Source organism: Pongo pygmaeus, chromosome 9 (assembly GCF_028885625.2).
Source record: "Pongo pygmaeus isolate AG05252 chromosome 9, NHGRI_mPonPyg2-v2.0_pri, whole genome shotgun sequence".
In the NCBI taxonomy this organism is placed as follows: domain Eukaryota; kingdom Metazoa; phylum Chordata; class Mammalia; order Primates; family Hominidae; genus Pongo; species Pongo pygmaeus.
Window position 1 is genome coordinate 76,326,156 of NC_072382.2, and position 24,504 is coordinate 76,350,659.

General features: G+C 46.7%; 1 protein-coding gene and 2 non-coding genes across 3 annotated transcripts; all 3 read left to right on the forward strand.

Moving 5' to 3' along the window:
• The first annotated feature begins 5,092 nt into the window (after positions 1–5,092).
• Positions 5,093–11,419, forward strand: RPS3 (ribosomal protein S3). Its single transcript, XM_054438165.2, has 7 exons — positions 5,093–5,224; positions 6,368–6,498; positions 7,317–7,410; positions 8,024–8,118; positions 9,686–9,873; positions 10,337–10,533; positions 11,341–11,419. Exons 1-6 carry the CDS (start codon positions 5,195–5,197, stop codon positions 10,528–10,530), a joined length of 732 nt encoding a protein of 243 aa, XP_054294140.1. The 5' UTR covers positions 5,093–5,194; the 3' UTR covers positions 10,531–10,533; positions 11,341–11,419.
• Positions 6,065–6,212, forward strand: LOC129009123 (small nucleolar RNA SNORD15). Its single transcript, XR_008492660.1, has one exon. It is a non-coding gene; the product is annotated as a small nucleolar RNA SNORD15 (small nucleolar RNA).
• Positions 10,086–10,231, forward strand: LOC129009122 (small nucleolar RNA SNORD15). Its single transcript, XR_008492659.1, has one exon. It is a non-coding gene; the product is annotated as a small nucleolar RNA SNORD15 (small nucleolar RNA).
• Positions 11,420–24,504: the final 13,085 nt, after the last annotated feature.

Here is a 24,504-nt window from a genome sequence, read left to right on the forward strand (position 1 = left end):
AACAGGTTTCATAATGGAGACCCATGTACCCTCTCTCTGTGAACAGTAGAAGCTCCTCTGTCCTCCCACCTCCCTCTGAGCCACTCTGGAGCAGCGAGGCAGGCACACCCACCCTTATTCCCATGACTTCAATTCTCTCTCTTTCTTTGCCAAGCTCATCGAGTGGGATTCAGGTAAGTTTTTCTCTCTTTCTTTTTTTTTTTTTTTTTTCCTGAGACAGAGTCTCACTCTGTTGCCCAGGTTGGAGTGCAGTGGCACAATCTCAGCTCACTGCAAACTCCACCTCCTGGGCTCAAACGAGTCTCCTGCCTCAGTATCCTGGGTAGCTGGGACTATAGGCCTGCCACCATGACCAACTAATTTTTGTATTTTTAGTAGAGACGGGGGTCTCACCATGTTAGCCAGGCTGGTCTCAAACTCCTGGCCTCAAGTGATCTGCCTGCCTTGGCCTCCAAAAGTGCTGGGATTACAGGCGTAAGCCACCATGCCCAGCCTTTGGATTCAGGTAAATTCAATGCTTTCTATGAGGTTCTACTGTTTTCAGACTGTTCCCAGAAACTGTGGGCTGTATTCATTCGACCAGGGCAAATCTCACCTTTGGTTTTCAGGAATTTCAGGAAAGTACCTTTGTGACGCTCAGAGGGCCCCTGCATAGCCCAAGTGTGGCCACAAAGCCATATGTTTCTCAGACACACACAGTCCTCTCTTCACAATCCCAGGGACAATTCTGGGACTCTGTGGGCTAAACAGATAAAGCTTTGCTTTCATTTTGGATACTCAGAGAGAGATTAAGGCACTCTCACTGTCCTTGCTCCTAATTACAACTCAGTGTATTACAACTACTATTGTTTTCATAGCATTATTTTGAGTACTATATTGCCTTTTTCTTATAATAGTCTTAGCAAAGGAAGGGCAGTATGATCAAGACAAAGGCTTCCTTCATGGACTTTCTCCTGGGACTTGGGGGTGACACTCAGGCAGGCAGCCTCCTGGCATCCCTGGGGAAGGGCAGCAGATAAGCTACCACATCATCAAGAGGCATTTACCTCCGAGAACTTGCCACTGTCTGATCCTCAGCTTTGAGCCTCCAGAATTTGGTTTTCTGAACATCCCAAAATAAGATACAGCATGTGCAGGCAAATTCATCTTAGTTCCATGCTACAAGGAACTATCTAAAAACCAGAATCCATGCATTGATTTGTTTGCTCTTCAAACTTTGACTGACACTGGGCCTGAGCCTGTCCAGATCCAAGCTCTGAATAGAATGAATAAAATAGGCTCAGTCCAGGCTCTTACAGAACCTGCAGTCTACTGAGAGAAAAACATAGACCATTCCAACCCAGGGAGATGATGTTACAGGAGGAGATGCACAGAACGCTATCAAAGCAATGAAAGGAGGCACAACCCTGAAGAAGTGGTGTATTTAACATGTGGGCAGCAGGAAAGGGAAAGAGTCAGTATGAAGCGAGATTACCACGGGCAACGGGGAGAATGATTGCTAGAGCAGGGTCTTAAGGAAACAGAACTAAACTGGGACCAGAACACAACAGGAAGGCTGGCCTTGGGAAGAAAGAGGGTCTCTTTCCTAAGCTAGGAAGGAAGGAGGAAAGGATAGCCAGGGACACAAGGGATTATAGGATGGGCGCGAGGCAGTTTCTGGTTGTACAATCTATTGGGGGGCAAGGGGCTAGGAGGGAGGTTGACTACTGAAAGTGAGGAGGAGGTTCTGGGGTTCAAGCTTTGTCAAAGATTATAATAGGGACCGTGGGAGAATGTGAGGCATATGGGAATGAAAAATAGAAGCGATTCACTGAGAGGGTCTAGGAGCCTGCTGTGATTTTACTCTGATCCCAGCACGCAAGGCCGGGTGCTCTCGTTCAGCACCCACATCTCTAGTGAATCCATAGGCAGGTGGATTTACCAGGCTCATGTTTTCAGCAACCTGGCCCCACTCTATAGACAGACCAAGGAGCTGGGTGAAGAGGCACATGAAGAGCAGAGAGAGATAACAGATGGGTGGGGGGTGGGGGGGAAGAAAAACAACCTATTCCTAGGTTCCTCATCTTGGTAAGGGTTGCCGCCAAGCATTCACAACTGAAGTCAGAAACTAGGGCATCTGCTGGGCACAGTGGTTCACGCCTGTAATCCCAGCACTTTGGGAGGCTGAGGCGGGTGGATCATCTGAGGTCAGGAGTTCGAGACCAGCCTGGCCAACATGGTGAGACCCTGTCTCTACTAAAAACACAAAAATTAGCCAGTGGTGGTGCATGCCTGTAATCCCAGCTACTCGGGAGGTTGAGGCAGGAGAATCGCTTGAACCCAGGAGGCAGAGGTTGCAGTGAGCCGAGATTGCGCCACTGCACTCCAGCCTGGACAACAAAGGGAAACTTTGTCTCAAAAAAAAAAAAAAAAAAAAAAGATAGATCCACAGCTACCATCTCTCTGGTTCTTTGGTTCATCCACTTCTTTTCTTTTCTTTTTTTTTCTTTGAGATGGAGTCTCGCTCTGTCACCCAGGCTGGAGGGCAGTGGCTTTGACCATGGCTTACTGCAATTCCACCTCCCGGGTTCAAGCGATACTCATGCCTCAGCCTCCCAAGTAGCTGGGATTACAGGCGTGCACCACCACACTTGGCTAATTTTTGTATTTTTAGTAGAGATGGGGTTTCACTATGCTGGCCAGGCTGGTCTCAAACTCATGACCTTGGGAGATCCACCTGCCTCGGCCTCCCAAAGTGCTGGGATTACAGACATGAGCCACTGCGCCCATCCACTTTTTGTCATCTTCCCTGGTCCCTCTGCTCAGCTCCCATAGAACTCTGTTAATTCCATGATTATAGGGCAGGTCACTTTACATCAGAGTTGTTTTAGTGCTGGAGTTAAACACTCCAATGGCTTCTAGGACCAGGAAATAACTGAGTGATGCTGCCAGGGAGTGTGGCACATTGGAAAGCCTCTTTTTGTATAACAGGGAAGGAGAGCACTGCCCATGAAGAAATGTGGGTTCACTATTTTGCTAGATGTTCTATATCCTTAAGAAAAATCTAAAATAGTTTTAGAGAGAAATACCCTGACTTTTAAATGAAGAAAACTATTCAAACTTAAAATAAAACTGTTGGCTGGGCACGGTGGCTCACGCCTGTAATCCCAGCACTTTTGGAGGCTGAGGTGGGCAGATCACAAAGTTAGGAGTTCAAGACGAGCCTGGCCAACATAGTGAAACCCTGTCTCTACTAAAAATACAAAAATTAGCTGGACATGGCAGTGCGTGCCTGTAGTCCCAGCTACTCAGGAGGCTGAGGCAGGAGAATCGCTTGAACCTGGGAGGTGGAGGTTACAGTGAGCCGCGATCGCGCCACTGCACTCCAGCTTAGTCAACAGAGTGAGACTTCGTCTCAAAAAAAATAAATAAATAAAATAAAACTGTTATTGAAGTGTTTAGGGGTAAAGTTTACCAATGTCTGCAACTTACTTTGAAATGCCTCAAAAGATGTATTGGTGGGTGGCTACAGGGATGAGTAGATACATGATAAAACAACAGGAAAATATTAATTGTAGCATCATTCTCAATCCCCCTCAGCTTGGTGATGCATACATGTACAGTTTTTTCAACTGTTCTGTAAGCTTCATAAAAAAATGAAGGGACATTTTTAATTTTTTTTTTTTTAGACTGAGTCTCACTCTGTTGTCCGGGCTGAGTGCAGTGGCACAATCACGGCTCACTGCAGCCTAGACCTCCTGTACTCAAGCAATCCTCTCACCTCTCCCTCCAGAGTAGCTGGGACTACAGGCACACACCACCACACCTGGATAATTTTCTTTTTTCACTTTTCATAGAGATGAGGGTGTCTCATTCTGTTGCCCAGACTGGTCTCAAACTTCTGGTCTCAAGTGATCCACTTGCCTTGGCCTCCCAAAGTGCTGGGATTACAGACCTGAGCCACTGCACCTGGCTATAATTTTTTTTTAATTGAAAAAGAAGGCCGGGCATGGTGGCTCATGCCTGTAATCCCAGCCCTCTGGGAGGCTGAGGCAGGTGGATCACTTGAGGTCAGGAGTTCAAGACCAGCCTGGCCAACATAGTGAAACTTCATCTCTACTAAAAATACAAAAAGTAGCCAGGTGTGGTGGTGTGTACCTGTAATCCCAGCTACTCAGGAGGCCAAGGCAGAAGAATCACTTGAACCTGGGAGGTGGAGGTTGCAGGAAGCTGAGATCATACTACTGCACTCCAGCTTGGGCAACGGCAGAGAAAAGAAAGAAAGGAGAGAAAGAGAGAGAGAGAGAAAGAGAGAGGAAGGAAGGAAGGAAGGAAGGAAGGAAGGAAGAAAGGAAGGAAGGAAGGAAAGAAGGGCCCATGAGCCACTCTCTGGGACTTCTGTTACAAATTGTAATGGACTTGATGAAAATAAGGTGAGGTAAATGAGAACAACATAAAGGACACAGAACGCAGTCCCTAGGACACTTAGTAAATATCAGGTTTTATTATTATTATTTGGAACGGAGGAAACGGGCACAGACTGGGGGACTGAGTTGCTTTGTTTGTTTGTTTGTTTTTTTGAGACAGAGTCTCACTCTGTGCCCAGGCTAGAGTGCTGTGGTGGGATCTCGGCCCACTGCAACCTCCATCTCCTGGGTCAAAGCAATCCTCCCGCCTCAGCCTCCCGAGTAGCTGGGATTACAGGTGCCCGGCACCACGCCCAGCTAATTTTTCTATTTTTAGTAGAGACGGGGTTTCACCATGTTCGCCAGGCTAATCTCGAACTCCTGACCTCAAGTAATCCGCCCGCCTTGGCCTCCCAAAGAGGAGTCTTAAATGAGTTTCACTGAGGGATTTCTGCAGATTTTCATTACAGTGTCCACTCTGAAAGTGTAGGGACCAGAGTTCCACGCTGGTTAACCTCTGTTGCTGTGTGAACTTATACCTGTAATTTCCACCTCTGCTCCTCACATTGCTTGTTTTTAAACTATGGGAATTGAACTCTAAGGTCCTCTGAGGTTTAGAAGTCCTGCTGGACTTCCTGTTCCTGCCTACACTCTTCTTTCCCTTGACGCCTTATTTACATAAAAACTACATTTCCCATGAGCACCCACAGGCGTCCACGTAGCGCAGCCCTTCGTCGTCGCTCGCGCCCTTTATACTCACTTCCGCCCACGAGCAACTTCCTTTCCTTTCAGCGGAGCGCGGCGGCAAGATGGCCGTGCAAATATCTAAGAAGAGGAAGGTGAGCCTCTGGGGAATGGGTTTGAGGAACGACGGCGCCGTGTGGGTCGAGGGCTTCTCGGAGTGCCACCCCGAGGCCTGCATTTCCGTGGCCTGCCCTGGGAAGCGGCTTAGGCTTCCTGGCGTTCCTGCGGGCCGCGGATGGCGGTGGATTGAGTGAGAGGCCCGAGCCAGGCGGGCGCTGTGTAGCCGGGGAAGGGAGAGACAGGTTTTTCTCTGGTTCCAAGTGAAGCGCAGAGAGATGGGCACCAGGCGCCCCTTCTGTCCTGGAGAAGGCGTTTGTGAGCATTTTTTGGTCAACGGAATTAGTAAACGTTGTATTTTGAGGGCGTGTGTCATTTCTCTCATGTCTTATCCCATGGTTTTAGGAAAGGAAGGCCGCACTGTATTCTTGCCTTAACTGGTCGTGTCTGGGTACAGTCTGCTGGCCCCAGGACCTCAACCTGAAGGGTTGCTGACGGTTGCTTGCTCCGTCTGGGGACCCCGGGAGGAAGCTGCCTCGGATTTAACGCCTTGTCATTCCATGGGGGAGAACTGTGTAAAAATCATTAGCTTTAAAAATAGACAGTTTGTCATTTCATATATACACTTCGATGTTAAAATTAAATCCACAACTTCTCGAGAGAGAGGATTTGCTAGCTCTGTTCGTACCGTAAGGCCAGATAACATGGCTGGGATTCTTTAGACGGTGCAGGTTGTGTCTACAAGTGAGAGAGCTTATATGGTAAGTTTACTATCTATTCCTTAACAGTGACAAGTACAGTGTCTTTGCTGTGCTGAGTGAAGTGTAAATAAGCCATTAGAGCAGTTTCTTGTTTTGCATGTGGAACTGTTTTAAATCCTTCGATGAAGAGATAATGACGAGTCTGACTTGGGGGTGTTCTCTTTGCCCAGGTGGCCTACTCTGTGCTGCGTTCTGTGGCACAGTTTAAAGGGCCCTGGTTGAAGTAATTTCCTAAAGATGACTTAGAGGCATTTGTCTGAGAAGGGTTGCTGCACTCCTGTTGGAACAAGGGTTTGGAACCATTGGTTGGAGGTATTTAGTCTTGGTGAGGGATGCATTGACTAATAAGACTAGACTGGCTCAGGCGAAAGTGAGCCTACACCGATGTCCTAATTTTGAACTTTGCTTTGTTTGGATTAGTTTGTCGCTGATGGCATCTTCAAAGCTGAACTGAATGAGTTTCTTACTCGGGAGCTGGCTGAAGATGGCTACTCTGGAGTTGAGGTGCGAGTTACACCAACCAGGACAGAAATCATTATCTTAGCCACCAGGTAAAACTCATTTGACTGGCCATCACCTATAATTGTTCTAAGTGTTAAGTTGGTTTATTTATTTTTTGAGACGGAGTCTTGCTCTGTCCCCAAAGCTGGAGTGCAGTGGCGCGATCTCGGCTCACTGCAAGTTCCGCCTCCAGGGTTCATGCCATTCCCCTGCCTCAGCCTCCCGAGTAGCTGGGACTACAGGCGTCCGCCACCACACCTTGCTAATTTTTTGTGTTTTTAGTAGAGACGGGGTTTCACCGTGTTAGCCAGGACGGTGTGGATCTCCTGACTTCGTGATCCGCCTGCCTCGGCCTCCCAAAGTGATGGGATTACAGGCGTGAGCCACCGCGCCCGGCCGGTTTATCCTCTATGAACTTAAGGGGACAGACAGACCAGTGAATCTGGGCTTAGTGAATGTAATTGCTTCTTGAAAGATAGATTTTAAGGCCAGGCATAGGATCACTTGAGCTCAGGAGTTCAATATCAGCTGGGGCAACATGGGGAAACCCCCTCTCTACAAAAAATAAAAAAGGGTGTGGTGGTGCATGCCTGTGGTCCCAGCTATTCCAGAGGCTGAAGCAGGCGATGGCTTGAGCTCAAGAGGTTCAGGCTGCAGTGAGCCATTGGTGTGATCCAGCCTGGGGGACAGAGTGAGACCCTGTCTCCAAAAAAAAAAAAAAAAAAAAAGCTGCATTTTAAAAATTTTAGTTTTTGCCAATGAAAATTATATGCTTTGTGGCAGAGATTTTGCTACCACACATATATGCAAGATTTAAAGTTACATCTAGCATTTGTGAGAATCGTGAATTGTCACTTTTTCCCCCCAGAACACAGAATGTTCTTGGTGAGAAGGGCCGGCGGATTCGGGAACTGACTGCTGTAGTTCAGAAGAGGTTTGGCTTTCCAGAGGGCAGTGTAGAGGTGAGTGATTCTGGCATATGCCAGAGATAATGGCTCTTCAGAATGATACTTATAAAAACTTTTCAACTTGGAGACTTTAATTGTTTGTTCAGTACAACTGGACTGGTATAACTTGAAATTCTCTTAATGAATAATGGGCTTAACTTTGTAAGCCTATTCTGCTAATGGCTGATGGTTAAAGGATTTTACATTCAACTTGGGTATAGAAATGATGCATATGATGGACTGACCATCCCCATTGGTGGACTTGGTGTGGCCAAAGGAGCCAGGGTGGGAGGGCAAGGAACCTGCATTGTGTGTAGGTGGTAGAAGTGCTTCAGGAATTGAGGGATACTGAAATTATAGGCTGTATGTGATGGTGGTGTCCAATCTTTTGGCCTCCGTAGGCTACATTGGAAGAAGAAATGTCTTGGGCCACACTACTGGTAGCACAAAAATCACGATGTTGAATTTGTGTTGGGCCACAATCAAAGCCATCTCCTGGGCAGCGTGCGGCCCGTGGGTTGGGCAGGCTTGGTGTAGAAAGTGATACTTGTGTGGCAAATGCCAAATTTTCAACTTTCAGTTGAAAATAATGGTGATGGTAACAGGATATCCCTTGCTTCCTTTAAAGCTTTATGCGGAAAAGGTGGCCACTAGAGGTCTGTGTGCCATTGCCCAGGCAGAGTCTCTGCGTTACAAACTCCTAGGAGGGCTTGCTGTGCGGAGGTAAGTGTCCTGAGACCTAATGGTCATGACCTTTTGTGTGTATCAAAATATATGTCTGCCATTTGTTAATTTAGCAGATGAACTGTTATAAAGTTACAGGATCTGCTAGTCTCCCAGGATTATAATAAAATACTAAGCCATGCCCTCACTGAACTGGCAGGCTAACAAGACTACTAAAGCAGCCAGAACCATAAAGGGTGGTCAGTCCTGTAATGGAGAAGTGTTCTGGGTGCTTTGAGAGTTAAACACAAATAGAACTCTCCAAGGAGGGGACCAACTCCTGTTGGAGAAGGCTTTACAAAGAGCACTGTTGGAGGGGGCAGGGCGGTGGGCAATGAGGAATAATTAGGCCTGTTACTGGGTGTGTGTTAGGTATCCCTAGGTAGAAGTGCCTTAGTACTTGTAGGATACCATGAAACTTCAGTAGCAATCATTCAAATCTGCTTAGTGTGTTCACTCTTAAAATGGTATTGTGAAGAGATAAGATAGACCTGATGAGAAATAGCTTAAAATCTAGACACTTAACCTCTGAGTTGCATGCAGATAGTAGTAGTGTGAGGGTCTACTGGTAAGATTTCAACAGGAAGTTCTTTGTGCAGTTTGACTGTATGTAAAGGCATTGAAATGCCTTGCCTGGAGGAATGACAGGAAAGCTGTGCTGTAGGAAGGTTGACTGGTAGGGATGGGTAGTGTAGGCAAGGCTCTAGGTAAGGACCTAGAAAAGACTGCTTACCTGGTTTGAGTGCCAGCTAGGCTGCTTAGAACAATGGTTCTCAGATTAGTGCCAGTCCCAGACCCACCAAATGAGAAACTGGATGTGTGACTCAGCAATCTGTCTTAATAACCCCTCCACATGCTGTTTGCACACATTGAAGCAAGTTAATGAACTTCGCAGCCTGGGGTCTCCTATCTTCTAAGGTGGACCGTTATACCACCTCTCAGTTGTGGAATATTAAGTAAGATAATGTGAAAGGGCCTGGAGGTGGCTAGCTCTCCAGTTAGTATCTCGCAGAGTGTAAACTACCGAATGAGTTGGGGGGTAGGTCATATTTTAAAATGTTTTATCAGTGTTCTAATAACAAGGTAGCCAGGATCCTAGGTGGGTTAGCTTTCCTAGTGAATGAGACTTTGGAGGTTGCAGAGTATTTCAAGGGACCACAAAGTGGGTAATTGTGGAGTTTAAATGTGGTTCTCAGTTTTGGTTATACATGAGAATCACCCAGGGAGCATTTTTAAATACATATTCCTGGACTTTGCCCATTTAATTGGCCTAGAGTAGGGCCTAGATGTCAGGGTTTCTTTTGTTTTTTATTTTAGCCTTCCAAGGTGATTCCAGTATGCAGCCAGGGTTGGAAAGTACATATTTAGGAGCTTGACATACTTGATGAATATTACCCAAAGGTTTGGAATGATGGGTGTGGAAGAGAATTGGTATTCTTGGGGCCAGACTCTGGTCAGATTTATTCTCCATTAAAGGAACATTGAAAACCAAGTCTTTGTTTTGTTTTTTACACTTGGTGGAGGTCCTTGACAATAACACAAGTGGCTTTCTTCTGTTCTTTTAAAGGGCCTGCTATGGTGTGCTGCGGTTCATCATGGAGAGTGGGGCCAAAGGCTGCGAGGTCGTGGTGTCTGGGAAACTCCGAGGACAGAGGGCTAAATCCATGAAGTTTGTGGATGGCCTGATGATCCACAGCGGAGACCCTGTTAACTACTACGTTGACACTGCTGTGCGCCACGTGTTGCTCAGACAGGGTGAGCAGCTGAGAGTGCTTGGCAAAGGGCATTTGTGGACAGATTTGGTTTTCCACAGACATCTAAGTATTTGGGGGAGTTTATCATGGAAATAGCTGGGCATGTTCATATTCCTTGGTGTATCGATTGCCACATTGATGTGTAAGAATCGAATTGCTAAGATCTGTCAGATCCAAGAGTTGGTTTGTCCTTGTTTTAGCCATCTGTGTACCCTTCAGTGATGACACGATGACGAGTCAGAAAGGTCACGTCCTGCTCTTGGTCCTTGTCAGTGCCATGTTCTGTGGTGCTGTGCACGAGTTCCTTTTGCAGAAGTGTCCTATTTATTGACCGATTTAGAGGCATTTGTCTGAGAAGGGTCCAGACCCAGGGGTGCTTGAGTAAACTGCTTGCTCTCTTTGGTCTTGTGTGATGGGGGCCGGTGAGACCCCAGCTGTGTGCTAACAACTGTGGGGTCCTCTAGGTGTGCTGGGCATCAAGGTGAAGATCATGCTGCCTTGGGACCCAACTGGTAAGATTGGCCCTAAGAAGCCCCTGCCTGACCACGTGAGCATCGTGGAACCGAAAGATGAGATACTGCCCACCACCCCCATCTCAGAACAGAAGGGTGGGAAGCCAGAGCCGCCTGCCATGCCCCAGCCAGTCCCCACAGCATAACAGGTATGTCTGCAGGGTCAGGGGCCTCTTGGGGCAGAATAGGGTCCTTCCGAGTCTTTCTGTTATTACTTGTATCACACATTCTGGTAAGCATTTGGTGAATAAAAATTTCATTTATTTGCTTTAGGTGGGAGAATACAAGTTGAAACCTGGGGTCTATTTAACCCTCGGTTCCATTGGGACAGGTGTTTGCCTTTATTCTTTTCAGAAAGAAGTTCCTGCTTTTACTCGTGTATATGAAATAGTTTTCCCTTATCCTCCCTTATTTGCTCAAATTTTTTGTTTTTTTGAGACAGCCTTGTTCTGTCGCCCAGGCTAGAGTGCAGTGGCACGATATTGGCTCACTGCAACCTCTGCCTCCCATGTTCAAGCAATTCTCCTGTCTCAGCCTCCGGAGTAGCTGGGATTATAGGCACCTGCCACCAAGCCCAGCTAATTTTTGTATTTTTAGTAGAGACGGGTTTCACCTTGTTGGCCAGGCTGGTCTCAGACTCCTGACGTCAGGTGAGCCACTGTGCTTGGCTGCTCAAGATTTTCTAGGCACTTTTGCTGTTTTGTCCTTTAGCAGCCCCTGTAAAACACTAACAAGCCTCCTATGGTCAACACTTGGGGTTTTTTTGTTTATAGGTGTTGTGTCTCTAGGTGCCTTGTGTTTTTTTTTTTTTTTTGGTATGAAAAAGGACAAACCTTTATGTATGTATTCTATTAATGTTGCTGCAAACCCTAAGTGGGAGTGTGTATCCATTTGGTAAATGAGGAACTTAATAACTCAGGTAAAGTTTCTTACTTTTGTGCTTTATTTGGTTTCAGGGTCTCCTTGGCAGCTGTACTCTGGAGTCTGGATGTTGCTCTGTAAAGACCTTTAATAAAATCTTGTACAAAGACACAAGGTCTGACTAGACTGTTCAGTATTCAGACTGAGGGGCACGTTGGCCTCTGGAGCATTACATATCTTCTTGGTTTTAACCATACTTGTGGTATTTGCAAGGGCCAGAACAGTAAGACCCAAGCAGAGCTAACCAGAGAAATATCTTTGTGTGATAGCGAAGGTTGTTAGCAAGCAAGGCAGCACCTTGATTCGTTGTCCTGTAGTTCAGGATTGTAGGTTTAGAAGAGTGATATATTTGAGTTTTTCCTATGCATAAGGCGATCCACGTTGCACATCGAAAGTGAATATAAATGGCCATGATATTTTGTGTCATGCTGTGCTCTAAGTGTTCTTTACATATGTACTCATTAATCAACCTCTCTAAAGTGTAAAGGAAATTTGCTTGCACCACTGAAGGCACTTAAGGCTCAGAAGTAAATTTGCCTAAGCAGTATAAAGCTATCATTAGAATCCACATTCCTAAGTTGTGTTCTCTTAGGGGATCATGGAACCAGTCATTGGTACTATAGGCCATTATGTTCTGGAGAACTGTAAAGAACATTTAAATTGTCTCTGATTTTATCTATAAATGTTTTGAAGTATTTTCTGCCAGTGTCTGTACAAGAAATTCGGCACGATTTTTTCAGGCAAAACTAGTGAGGGACAGGTTGGCTTGAAAATCATGAGACTGATAATCAGATTCTGGTTGATCACAGAGGGGACTTCCAGGGACAGCTGTTACGGGCCTGGAAGGCCTAATCAGGTGGCTGCTTCCTGGTGATGCAGCCTGGCTGATGAGATAACCCTGGCTCCATAGGCCGCTTAGCAGTTGCTGTGATGATTTGGTTGTCTTCTCAATTAGACTGAGCTGTACATGGTGTTTGTATTGCTTGGCACATGGTAAGGGCTTAATATTTGAGGTAATTATGTAGGGCGCACACTGACAAGTATCTGCCCCCCCTTCCTTTTTGACTCATAAATTGGTCATCTTAACCATTTAAGTGTATACTTCTATAGTGATAGAGTCAGCCCTCTGTCCAAGGGATTTGCGTTTGTGGATTCAACCAACTTTGGATCAAAAATAATCAAAAAGGATGGTTGTGTGTGTACTGAACATGTAGACTTATTTTTCTTATTTTCAAAATACTATATTTTCTTGTCACTTATGTTCTTGTACACTGCAGTGTAACAGCTATGTAGCATGTACATTAGGTATTAAAAGTAATCCAGCGAAGATTGAAAGTCTAAGGATGTGCCTAGGTTATCTTAGGTATAAATACTCTCCCATTTTGTATAAGGAATTTAAGCATCTGGGGATTTTGGTATTTGAAGGGGGTCATGGAACCAATCATTGGTACTGCAGGAAGACTGCTGTATATTCTCATTGTGCATCAATCTCCAGAAGTTCATCTTACAGATGTGCTGCCCCTCCCTCACCTTTTTGAAAGAGCCTTTGATGATTATATGGATTCCTGGTTGGTTTGTTTTTTATTTTTTGAGGTGGAGTTTCGCTCTTGTGTATCAGGCTGGAATGCAGTGGTGCTATATCGGCTTACTGCAACCTTTGCGTCCCGGGTTCAAGCCATTCTCCAGCCTCAGCCTCCCGCTAGCTGGGATTACAGGTACCCGCCACCATGCCCAGCTAATTTTTGTATTTTTAGTAGAGACGGGGTTTCCCCACGTTGGCCAGGCTGGTCTCAAACTCTTGACTTCAAGTGATCCCCCCACCTTGGCCTTTCAGAGGCTGGAATTACAGGCATGAGCACCCAGCCAGTTGAACTTACTTGAACATCTGCAAATTATTTTTTATTATTTTTATTTTTTGAGACGGAGTCTCACTCTGTCACCCAGGCTGGAGTGCAGTGGCGCGATCTCTGCTCACTGCAAGCCCCGACTCCCTGGTTCACGCCATTCTACCTCAGCCTCCTGAGTAGCTGGGACTACAGGCGCCCGCCACCAAGCCCGGCTATTTGTGTGTTTTTAGTAGAGACGGGGTTTCACCGTGTTAGCCAGGATGGTCTCGATCTGACCTCGTGATCCACCTGCCTTGGCCTCCCAAAGTGCTGGGATTACAGGCGTAAGCCACCGTTCCCGGCCAAACATCTGCAAATTAAGTGCTGGGAATAGGTTAAGACTATACTGCGCTGTATATCAGATTAGGTGATCTTTTAAATTCCTCATGAGTTTTCTCCAGTCCACTTGGAAGTTCAGTCGGTGGGAGAAGTTAGTGCTGTTAATTCCCACTAGGTGTTGCTGTAACAAAGGAAATGTGCAGTAAGAATAATAGCTTAAGGAGAAAGAAACTTAATGAATTGTGACAGAAAAGTATGCAGATTATTAGCATAATAGATTACTGAATTATTGGGAGAAAGTGCTGTTAATTACCACTAGGTGGTGCTGTGACAAAGGCAATGTGCAGTAAGAGGAACAGCTTAGGGAGGAAGAAATAAACTTAATTGTGACAGAAAAATGAAGATTATTAGTGTATAGATTACTGAATTATGAAAGTGAACACCCCTGTGTAACCATTTAAAAATGGCAAAATGTGTCCAGCTGTGCTGGCTCACACCTGTAATCCCAGCACTTTGGGAGGCCAAGGCAGGTGGATCACTTGAGCCCAGAAGTTCCAGGCCAGCCTGGACAACATGGTGAAACCCTGTCTCTACGAAGAGATTTTAAAAATTTGCCAGATGTGGAGGCTGAGGTGGGAGGATGGCTTGATCCTGGGAGGTGGAGATTGCAGTGAGCCATAATTGTACCACCACTCTCCAGCCCAACCTGGGTGACAGACCCTGTCTCAAAAAAAAAAAAAAGAGACCCCCAGATTTGCCCCCTCCCTTGTATCTAAGAAGATATGGGAGGCCAGGTGCAGTGGCTCATACCTGTAATCTTCAAGAGGCTGAAGTGGGGGATTTTTATTCTTTTTGAGACAGTCTTGCTCTGTCGCCCAGGCTGGAGTGCAGTGGCACAATCTCAGCTCACTGCAACCTCAGCCTCCTGAGTAGCTGCGATTACAGAAGGCCGCCACCACTCCTGGCCAATTTTTGTATTTTTAGTAGAGACGGGGTTTCACCATGTTGGCCAGGCTGGTCTGGAACTCCTGACCTCAAGTGATCCACCTCCCAAAGTGCTGGGATTACAGGCGTGAGCCACTGTACCCAGCCTAGTCTTTTACATCTTTTACAGAAAACTATATAAGACAAATGTAGAGCTCAGGTGAGCACTTGGTAACCAGAGTTTGAGAAGTTTAAATTATGCTGGGACTCCCTCTATATCCCACTCTAAACGCAGCCCCACCCTCCATAAGTTACCTTGATATTCTTTTTTGAGACAGGGTCTGGCTGTATTGCCCAGGCTGGAGTGCAGTGGTAGTGGCACAATTTCACTGCAAACTCCACCTCCTGAGCTCAAGCCATCCTCCCACTTCAACCTTCTGGGTAGCTGGGACTACAGGCATGTGCCACCATCTCTGACTAATTTTTATTTTTTTATTATTTTTTTTTGAGATGGAGTCTCGCTCTGTCACCCAGGCTGGAGTGCAGTGGCAAGATCTTGGCTCACTGCAAGCTCCGCCTCCCAGGTTCACACCATTCTCCTGCCTCAGCCTCCCGAGTAGCTGGGACTACAGGTGCCCGCCACTACGCCTGGCTAGTCTTTTGTATTTTTCGTAGAGATGGGGTTTCACCGTGTTAGCTAGGATGGTCTCCATCTCCTGACCTCGCGATCCGCCCGCCTCAGCCTCCCAAAGTGCTGGGATTACAGGCGTGAGCCACCGCACCTGGCCTAATTTTTATATTTTTAGCAGAGATGGGGTTTCACCATGTTGCCCAGTCTGGTCTCGAACTCTTGAGCTGAAATGATCCTCCTGCCTCGGCCTCCCAAAGTGCTGGGAATACAGATACGAGCCACTGTGCTTGGCATTTACCTTGATTTTCAAAGTAATTGCCTCCCTAGACAGTATAATAAAAACTACTAGCAATTATTTTATTTTATTTTATTTATTTATTTATTTATTTATTTTTGAGACGGAGTCTCGCTCTGTCGCCCAGGCTGGAGAGGAATGGTGTGATCTCGGCTCACTGCAGGCTCCTCCTATTTATTTATTTATTTATTTTTGAGACGGAGTCTCGCTCTGTTGCCCAGGCTGGAGTGCAGTGGTGTGATCTCTGCTCACTGCAAGCTTTGCCTCCTGGGTTTATGCCATTCTCCTGCCTCAGCCTCCCGAGTAGCTGGGAATACAGGCGCCTGCTACCATGCCTGGCTAATTTTTTTGTATTTTTAGTAGAGACGAGGTTTCACCATGTTAGCCAGGATGGTCTCGATCTCCTGACCTCGTGATCCACCCGCCTCGGCCTCCCAAATTGCTGGGATTACAGGCGTGAGCCACTGCACCCAGCCCTTAATATGTCTTAAGTGGGGAGGGAGAGTTGAAAATGCTTGTTGCTTGACCAAATGGCATTACTCTTCCAGCCAGGGCTATGCCACAGGAGTGCTATTCAGTAGAGGAATTAAGTGGTTCCCTGAATTTAGCTGCTGTTAGAGGAGGCGGGAAGACCTCTAAGGTAATTCTTAAAGGCCTTGTGGCTCTTGGTGAAGCAGTCTGACATTGTCAGTGTCCTTTAGGGACAACCATTCAGCCTTACGTATGGTGCTGGACACAGCCAGAGATCTTAGCCTGTAATCTGTGCAAGTAGATGGAATCCTGCTGCAGTAGTGATCATGGCCCCACCCTCAGGACTGCAAAAGGCTTCCAGTTAAATACCCAGGTAAAGCCCATCTACAGCACCCTTGAAGGAAAGGCCAAACAAGGACTCACCTTTCCCTCTTTGTGCTTTTGTACCTGGCTGTTTACACTGCTTGCACCCTTGTGACTGACTCCAGTAGAACTTAGTTGAAACTTGCCTTTGTGAAGCCTTCCCTGATCTGGCTCTTGCTGTTATGGACTGATTTATGTCCCCCCAAATTCTTATGTTGAAGCCCTAACCTCCAGCACGACTGTATTTGGAGACTTTAAGGAGGTATTGTGGCGCTGGCTTGGCTCTTGTCATGGACTCTATTGCCTTTCCTGGCTGGACCTCTCTGCAGCTCCATCTTTCCTACTTCCACAGTGGGGGCTTGATGAATGAGGAGAGACTTGCTTACTTTTAGCTCTCCTGAATGTTCTTCAAGCCAAGGCTATCACTACCTCTCTCTGTTCCTTTTCAATTCAAAATACGGTTTGGGAGAAGGGGGCAAGAAGAGGCATTAAATATGCAGATGGGGGTACATACTGCCCTCAGGGACTCCTGCCACCACCCCACCACACTGCCAGCTCTCCCATCCTCCATCCCACCAGTGATCCCAAAGTAATTGGATGTTCTCTGCAGGAGAGTAGGAGGCTCAGGCCAAAGGAGCCAAGGCTGAGGGCCAGGGGTCACAGGAAAGCTCAAGAGTCATTTTCTTTCTGTCAGGGCTTCAGATATAAAATCTGATTACCAGTGAAATAAAGATGATACTAATCTATGTGTTTTTATTTTTATTTTATTTATTTTTTCTGACACAGTCTCACTCTATTGCCCAGGCTGGAGTGCAGTGGCGTGATCTCAGCTCACTGCAACCTCTGCCTCCCAGGCAAGTGATTCTTGTGCCTCAGACTCAAGAGGTGGGACTGCAGGCATACGCAACCATACCCAGTTAGTTTTTGTAATTTTTCACAGAGATGGGGTTTCACCATGTTGGCCAGGCTGGTCTTGAACTCTTGGCCTCCCAAAGTGCTGGGATTACAGGCATGAGCCACCATGCCTGTCCTGTTTTTATTTCGACTTGTGAAAATTACATGTGTTCCAGATAATATTTTAAAACATGTTGGTCTATTCATAAACATGGTAAAATAAGCCCCTCTCCCACTGCTGAGCTAACCCTCTGCAGAGGCGCTCTCCACTGTGTTTCTTGTATATATGTATGTGTATGTGTGTATATATGTGTGTGTATATACATATATATATATATATATATATTTTTTTTTGAGACAGTCTTACTCTGTCGCCCAGGCTGGAGTGCGGTGGTGCGATCTCGACTCACTGCGATCTCAGCTCACTGCAAGCTCCGCCTCCTGGCTTCATGCCATTCTCCTGCCTCAGCCTCCCTAGTAGCTGGGACTACAGACATCCACCACCACGTCCGGCTAATTTTTTGTATTTGTAGTAGAGATGGGGTTTCACTGTGTTAGCCAGGATGGTCTCTATCTCCTGACCCTGTGATCTGCACTCCTCGGCCTCCCAAAGTGCTGGGATTACAGGCATGAGCCACCGCGCCCGGCCCTTCTTGTATATTCTTAAAGAGATACAGTCCATGTATACACAACTGAGTGTGTGTGTGTATTTTTATCTTTTCCCAGATGCTATTACCTTAAGTATGACAATACTGGCAGCTTAATGCACAATTTGTTCAGAAGCCATTTTAGAAGGAGCAGGCCTGCCCTCTCAGGGTAACCTCACCACAACAGGATTTTAGGGAAGACTCCCACATTGGAGGCAAGAACCCTCTGAGCTGGATGCCGTCCACAGCAAATTAGGTATTGTATCTGCAAGCAAAAGAAGAAACTGGCTAACATAAGCAGCATAGAACTTTATTGGAAGGATCTCAGATAACTCAGAATCTATGAGAAGCCTGGAAAACTCAGCTCTGAAATGAGATCTAGGGAGGCTGGCATCAGGGAACGCAGCCAAGGTCATGGCTGAAAAGCAGTCTGGTCTAGGATGTCATCACCAGACTCTCCCAGTGAATGATTTTTCAGCTGTCCCTTTTTCTTTGTGTCACTCTGAGGTTTAAAGTTGTGGGTGTGAGCATCTGATTGGCCAAGCCTGGTGTCTGACCCAGCTGCTGAAAAAGATAGCTTTGGCTTCTACAGTGGAAATGAGGCCCAGCCCAGTGCCATACTCAATGCCCCTCTCCCCCACCTAGGCAAGGTGTTGATGCTGGGTGGCCAAAACCATGTTGTGAAATTGTTCTTGGAACCCACTGGTAGAAATACAGCTATTGGCAACATGGAGACAAGGGCTGAAGCCTTTCATGGACTTCTCATCAAAGGTTACTGTCAGCCGGGTGCCGTGGCTCATGCCTGTAATCCCAGCACTTTGGGAGGCCGAGGGAGGTGGACCACGAGGTCAGGAGATCGAGACCTTCCTGGCTAACATGGTGAAACCCCGTCTCTACTAAAAGTACAAAAAATTAGCCGGGCGTGGTGGTGGACACCTGTAGTCCCAGCTACTAGGGAGGCTGAGGCAGGAGAATGGCGTGAAGCCAGGAGGCGGAGTTTGCAGTGAGCTGAGATCGTGCCACTGCACTCCAGCCTGGGTGACAAGAGCGAGACAAAAAAAAAAAAAAAAAAAATAGGTTACTCTCAGGCTCTGAAGAGTTAGGTTCTAGTCATTAGGTTTCCTGGCAGCTGGTGACAGACTGGGAGCTGCTTAACTGATCAGCTTGCCCATCAGGCAAGGAGAGAACACCTGCTAGTAATGTGAGTTCTTGGGGATGGACCCAGAGGGTGAGCCAGTCAGGGATGAAAACACCATTAGCGTAGAGAACCAGGAGAAGCACAATGTGTGCTGAGAGGACAGTGGATAAAGGGTTTTTTGGGGGATCCACTCCCAGACAGAAGCTAGGCTGGCAAGGCTGCTGAAGCCCACAGCGTAATATGATAATCTGGAGTCTGCTACCCGCATGTGTGACCTCACACCACCAAGGGGAAGTCCAAGAAATTTCAGCCACAGACCCCACCCAGCCCACCATCTCCAGTCAGCCATGCTCCGCACTCTTACCTGGGAAATTAAGCAAAGGCTATGAGTATCTCAGTGCTGCTGTGGTGGTGAGGCGAGTGGGAACACCTTCCTCTGCAGTGCTTTACTAAGGAGACTTGAGATGCGGGGAGAAGCTGAGCATTGCAATCAGAGACCTGGGATCAAATTCTGGCACCAGCACTGATTGAGTGAGTGGGTGACCTTGAACCTTTCTGATCCTCAGTTATCTCAGGGCTGTTGTGGGAGTTAAAGGAGATGTAACTATTAATACATGTTTCTGTGTTTCTTCTCTAGTGTTTATCATCTAGTATATTCCCTCTGTTTGGAGACATTATAACAGTTAAGAGCCCAGCTCTGGCGGGGTGTGGTAGCTCCCACCAGCATTTTGGGAGGCCTAGGCTGGTGGATCAGTAGAGGCCAGAAGTTCGAGAATAGCCTGGCCAACATGGTGAAACCCTGTCTCTACTAAAAATACAAAATTTAGCCGGGCACGGTGGCTCACGCCTGTAATCCCAGCACATTGGGAGGCCAAGGTGGGTGGATCACGAGGTCAGGAGTTCAAGACCAGCCTGGCCAAGATGGTTAAACCCCATCTCTACTAAAAATACAAAAATTAGCTGGGTGTAGTGGTGGGTGCCTGTAATCCCAGCTACTCGGGAGGCTGAGGCGGGAAAATCTCTTGAACCTGGGAGGCGGAGGTTGCGGTGAGCCAATATCGTGCCACTGCACTCCAGCCTGGGTGGCAAAGCGAGACTCCATCTCAAAAAAAAAAAAAAAAAAAATTTAGCCTGGTGTGGTGGCACATGCCTGTAATCCCAGCTACTCAGGAGGCTGAGGCATGAGAATTGCTTGAACCCAGGAGGCGGAGGTTGCAGTGAGCCACGATTGTGCCACTGCACTCCAGCCTGGGTGAGAGAGCGAGATACTCTGTCAAAAAAAAAAAAAAGACACCAACACTCATTGTAGAAAACTTGGACAATAAAGGAAAACATGGCTAAGAGAAAAATATAAAAGACCCCAGCTCTTCAAGCCCAACAGTTTGGATTCAGCACCGGGTATACAACTTAGCAGTATGAGCACAAGCACATCAGTTACCTCCCTGTTCCTCCCTTTGGTCATCTGCATGTAGAGTGCTTAACACAATGCCTGACCTATCACAGCAAATGCCCAATTAGTGCTAGCTGTTATTATTACCACTACTTAAGCATATCCTCTTGGATTTTAATAGCTAAATTCATGATATTGGATTCTCCCCATCCCAACTGTACATGAACTGACTACAGGTGCCATGCTTTCTGCTTCTACTCAAACGGTGGGCATAGCTGGGTAGATAATCAATATCCCCATTTTACAATGGTGAATTTGGCCTTTTACAGTGCCTTGTTCCATTTTCCATCTTGATTATTTGTAATTTTTTTTTTTTTTTTGAGACGAAGTCTCACTCTGTCACCTAGGCTGGAGTACAGTGGCATGATCTCGGCTCACTGCAACCTCCGTCTCCTGGGTTCAAGTGATTCTCATGCCTCAGCCTCCTGAGTAGCTGGGATTACAGGCATGCACTAGCACACCTGGCTAATTTTTAATTTTTAGTAGAGACGGAGTTTCACCATGTTGGCCAGGCTGGTCTGAAACTCCCAACCTGTGGTGATCCGCCCGCCTCAGCCTCCCAAAGTGCTGGGATTACAGGCATCCATCTAGTGATTATTTCTGAGATCTGATGTTGCTATGTATAAATGCAGCTGTTGTATTTCAAAGTAGGGCCTGCCAACATCAGAGCTGGAAAACATTGAAGTATCATAGTGAATATTTTCAACCTCAGAGATTGTTTTTCTTACTATTCTCCTCCTCAGGGACATTAGATTTTGATATTATTTTATCTACCAAACCATTCTCTTTTTTTCCTTATAACACCCAGACTGGTATGACTCTCTGTTATATTAGCCAAAGCTACATTTATAGCGTAAGCATGACCATGGTGAGAAGATAATTGTTATATGCCCTGAGCTTGCTGTAAACATTTAATCTTCGTGACATCCCTTATAATGGACAGATTTCATTACTAACCTCATTTTACAAGTTTAATCCATGCAGTACATCTTAGGGGGAACTGGTGATTTTTCTTAGGCTTTAAGAAATATTGGCAGGGTATGATGGCTCACATCTGTTATCCCAGCACTTTGGGAGGCCAAAACGGGAGAATCCTTTGAGCTTAGGGGTTCAAGATCAACCTGGGCAACATAGCCAGACTCCATCTCTTAAAAAATTTAGGCCAGGCGCAGTGGCTCATGCCTGTAATCCCAGCACTTTGGGAGGCCGAGCCGGGCGGATCACAAGGACAGGAGATCGAGACCATCCTGGCTAACACGGTAAAACCCCGTCTCTACTAAAAATACAAAAAAAATTAGCCGGGCGTGGTGGCGGGCACCTGTAGTCCCAGCTACTCGGGAGGCTGAGGCAGGAGAATGGCGTGAACCCGGGAGGCGGAGGTTACAGTGAGCTGAGATCACGCCACTGCATTCCAGCCTGGGCGACAGTGAGACTCCGTCACACACACACACACACAAATTTAAAGATTAGTCAGGCGTGGTGGCACATGCCTGTAGTTTCACCTACTGGGAGGCTGAGGTGGGAGGATCACTTGAGCCTGGGAGGTAAGAAACATTGGCCGGTCTCCTGGGCCCCTGCTGAGCCCTCCTGACCCCTTCCCAGAGCCACAGCCCCAGGCCCTTGCTTTCTGAGGTGCTGCTTGTCCCAGGGGACTCAACTGCTGGTGGTGTGCCCCAGGTGCAGGATATTGACACTGGAAAGTACACCTGTAAGGGGATGCTGGGGTCTTGGGAAGGAAGGTGACTGTTAACCTATGGAGATCAGCTTACTGTGTGAGCATTGGCCAAAATGACCAGGCTGCCCAGCCTCGGCCCAGATCAAGATCTAGAGGCCAGGAAGGAAGTGGGCCTACCTCCCCACCATGCCATGCAACTGGTCAGATAAGAGGTGCAGGTATGGGCTCCACCCCTCCAGGACCACCAACCCCCTAGGGTGTTTGCAGCCTCACAGCCTGGTTTTCCACAAGTCTGCCCCATCCCTAAGGCCACACAGCTGAAGTTTTGGCTCCGCTTTCATCCCAGGGATGGGCAGGCTGGCATTGGGCCACCTGCTGCCCCTGGCCCCAGACTCTCTGGGTGGGTGGCTATGTGATCCATCTGGCTGGGGCAATGCCAGGACCACCCCACCCATTTCAGTGTCCTAATTCTTACTTTGTTCTGCCATTGTGGCAATCTGGTGGTAAATATAACCTTTTGACAGAGTTTTTGAACTGCCTGGAACCCAAGATCCTAAACATTTTTTAACCGTATTTGGGTTATCTTTTATTTTGGTTTTTATCCCCAGTGGAGAAAAATCAATATGGAAAAAAAGTTATTTTAAAATACACAATGGGTGGCAGCAGTGGTGGTAGGGGAAAAAGGTAAAAAGAATTTTTTTAAATAAAAAAAAAAGTACAGGATGAAGTGAATTGAAAGATTTGTTTAATGCACTTTTCTTCAAGGATAGTATTTCTGTGTTCGTAAAATTTGAGAATAAATTGGTCTCTAAAAAAAAATATTTAGAATGTCAAGATCCTAACTTCCAATCTGAGAACATGTAACATGAGTCTCTGGATTGGGAATGACTTATGTGATCCCAAACCCTCATTTTCACAAAGAAGATGGAGCCCTAGTAGCTCTGAAATTCAAATGAAGCTATGCCTCTGCTGCCTGGTCCAGTGCTGTGCTAACCCCGCAGCCTGCCCAGGTACAGCTGGGTCTTTGTCCAGCTGTACAAAGGGAGTTCCACTGTGATGTATGCATCCCGCCCTCACTGGCAGGCCATTGACTACACCTGCAACCAGCCTGTTCTCACAGCCCTTTGTGTGGTGAGCAGGAGAGCTGGACTCTGAGCCCTCAGTTGCCTAGAGAGAGGGTAGAGCTGGCCTTTAATTAAGGACTTTTTGGCTTTTTAGAGTGAGCTTCCGGGGAAGCATAGCATAGCTTAGAGCCACTTTCCTGCCAGAGGGGGTGGGTGCCAAAGGAGGTGGATCTTTTGCTCACTGGTTTACCCTCAGCATACCAGGAAAAATAGTCATCCTGATTCACTGTTTGGTCCAGGTTTTTATCACACAGTATTGTGTGATGAAATCCTTCTTGTAGAATAATTTAACTGGATGAAAATAACCATGTTTGTTTTTTGTCTTTAGAAATATGTTACTGTGGCTGGGCATGGTGGCTCATGCCTGTAATCCCAGCACTTTGGGAGGCTGAGGTGGGTGGATCACCTGAGGTCAGCAGTTTGAGACTAGCCTGACCAACATGGTGAAACCCCGTCTCTACTAAAAATACAAAAATTAGCTGGGCATGGTGGCACGCACCTGTAATCCCAGCTACTAGGGAGGCCGAGGCAGAAGAATCTCTTGAACCCAGGAGGCGGAGGTTGCGGTGAGCTGAAATTGCACCACTGCACTCCAGCCTGGGCAACAGAGTGAAACTCCTTCTCAAAAAAAAAAAAAGAAAGAAAATCTATTATATCCATACGGTAATGAATGTTTCCTTTTATTTTGTTTTTATTTTTATTTTTTATTTTTGAGATGGAGTCTCCCTCTCTAGCCCAGGTTGGAGTATAGTGACACAACCTAGGCTCACTGCAACCTCCACCTCCCAGGTTCAAGCATTTCTCCTGCCTCAGCCTCCCCAGTAGCTGGGACTACAGGCATACGCCACCATGCCCGGCTAATTTCTGTATTTTTAGTAGAGATGAGGTTTTGCCTTGTTAGCCAGGCTGGTCTTGAACTCCTAATCTCAGGTGATCCACCCACCTCAGCCTCCCTAAGTGCTGGGTTTGCAGTCATTTTTTTAAAAAAATAAATCTTGTTCTTTGGAAGACCATTAAGAATAGTCATAAAATATCAATCCTTACAAATAGAACTGCTCAAAAAAGAAACTCAAAAACTAAATTTGGGTTCAGTGGCTTCTGAGGGTATACCACAAGTGAAGTCTCTATGTTCTCAACAAGGGCGTGAACGGCAAACCTGCACACCTGAGGGCTCCGTGCTCTCAGGACTCATGGCCTGGCTTCCTGCTAAGTGGTAGCAGGTCCCTCTCTTTCATTTGGACTGAGTGTCCAAAGTGCAGTGGATTGGGAGCCAGGGAGATCCTCCATTTTTGGTCTTTTGGTTTAACCAATAGTCCTAGGAGCTTGGCACACCTGGGGTGTCACTTTTTGCTTGTGTTTGTGAACCTCTCTCATCAGGGACAAGAACCATGTCTCCATCTAGCTGCAGGCCTCTAGGATGGG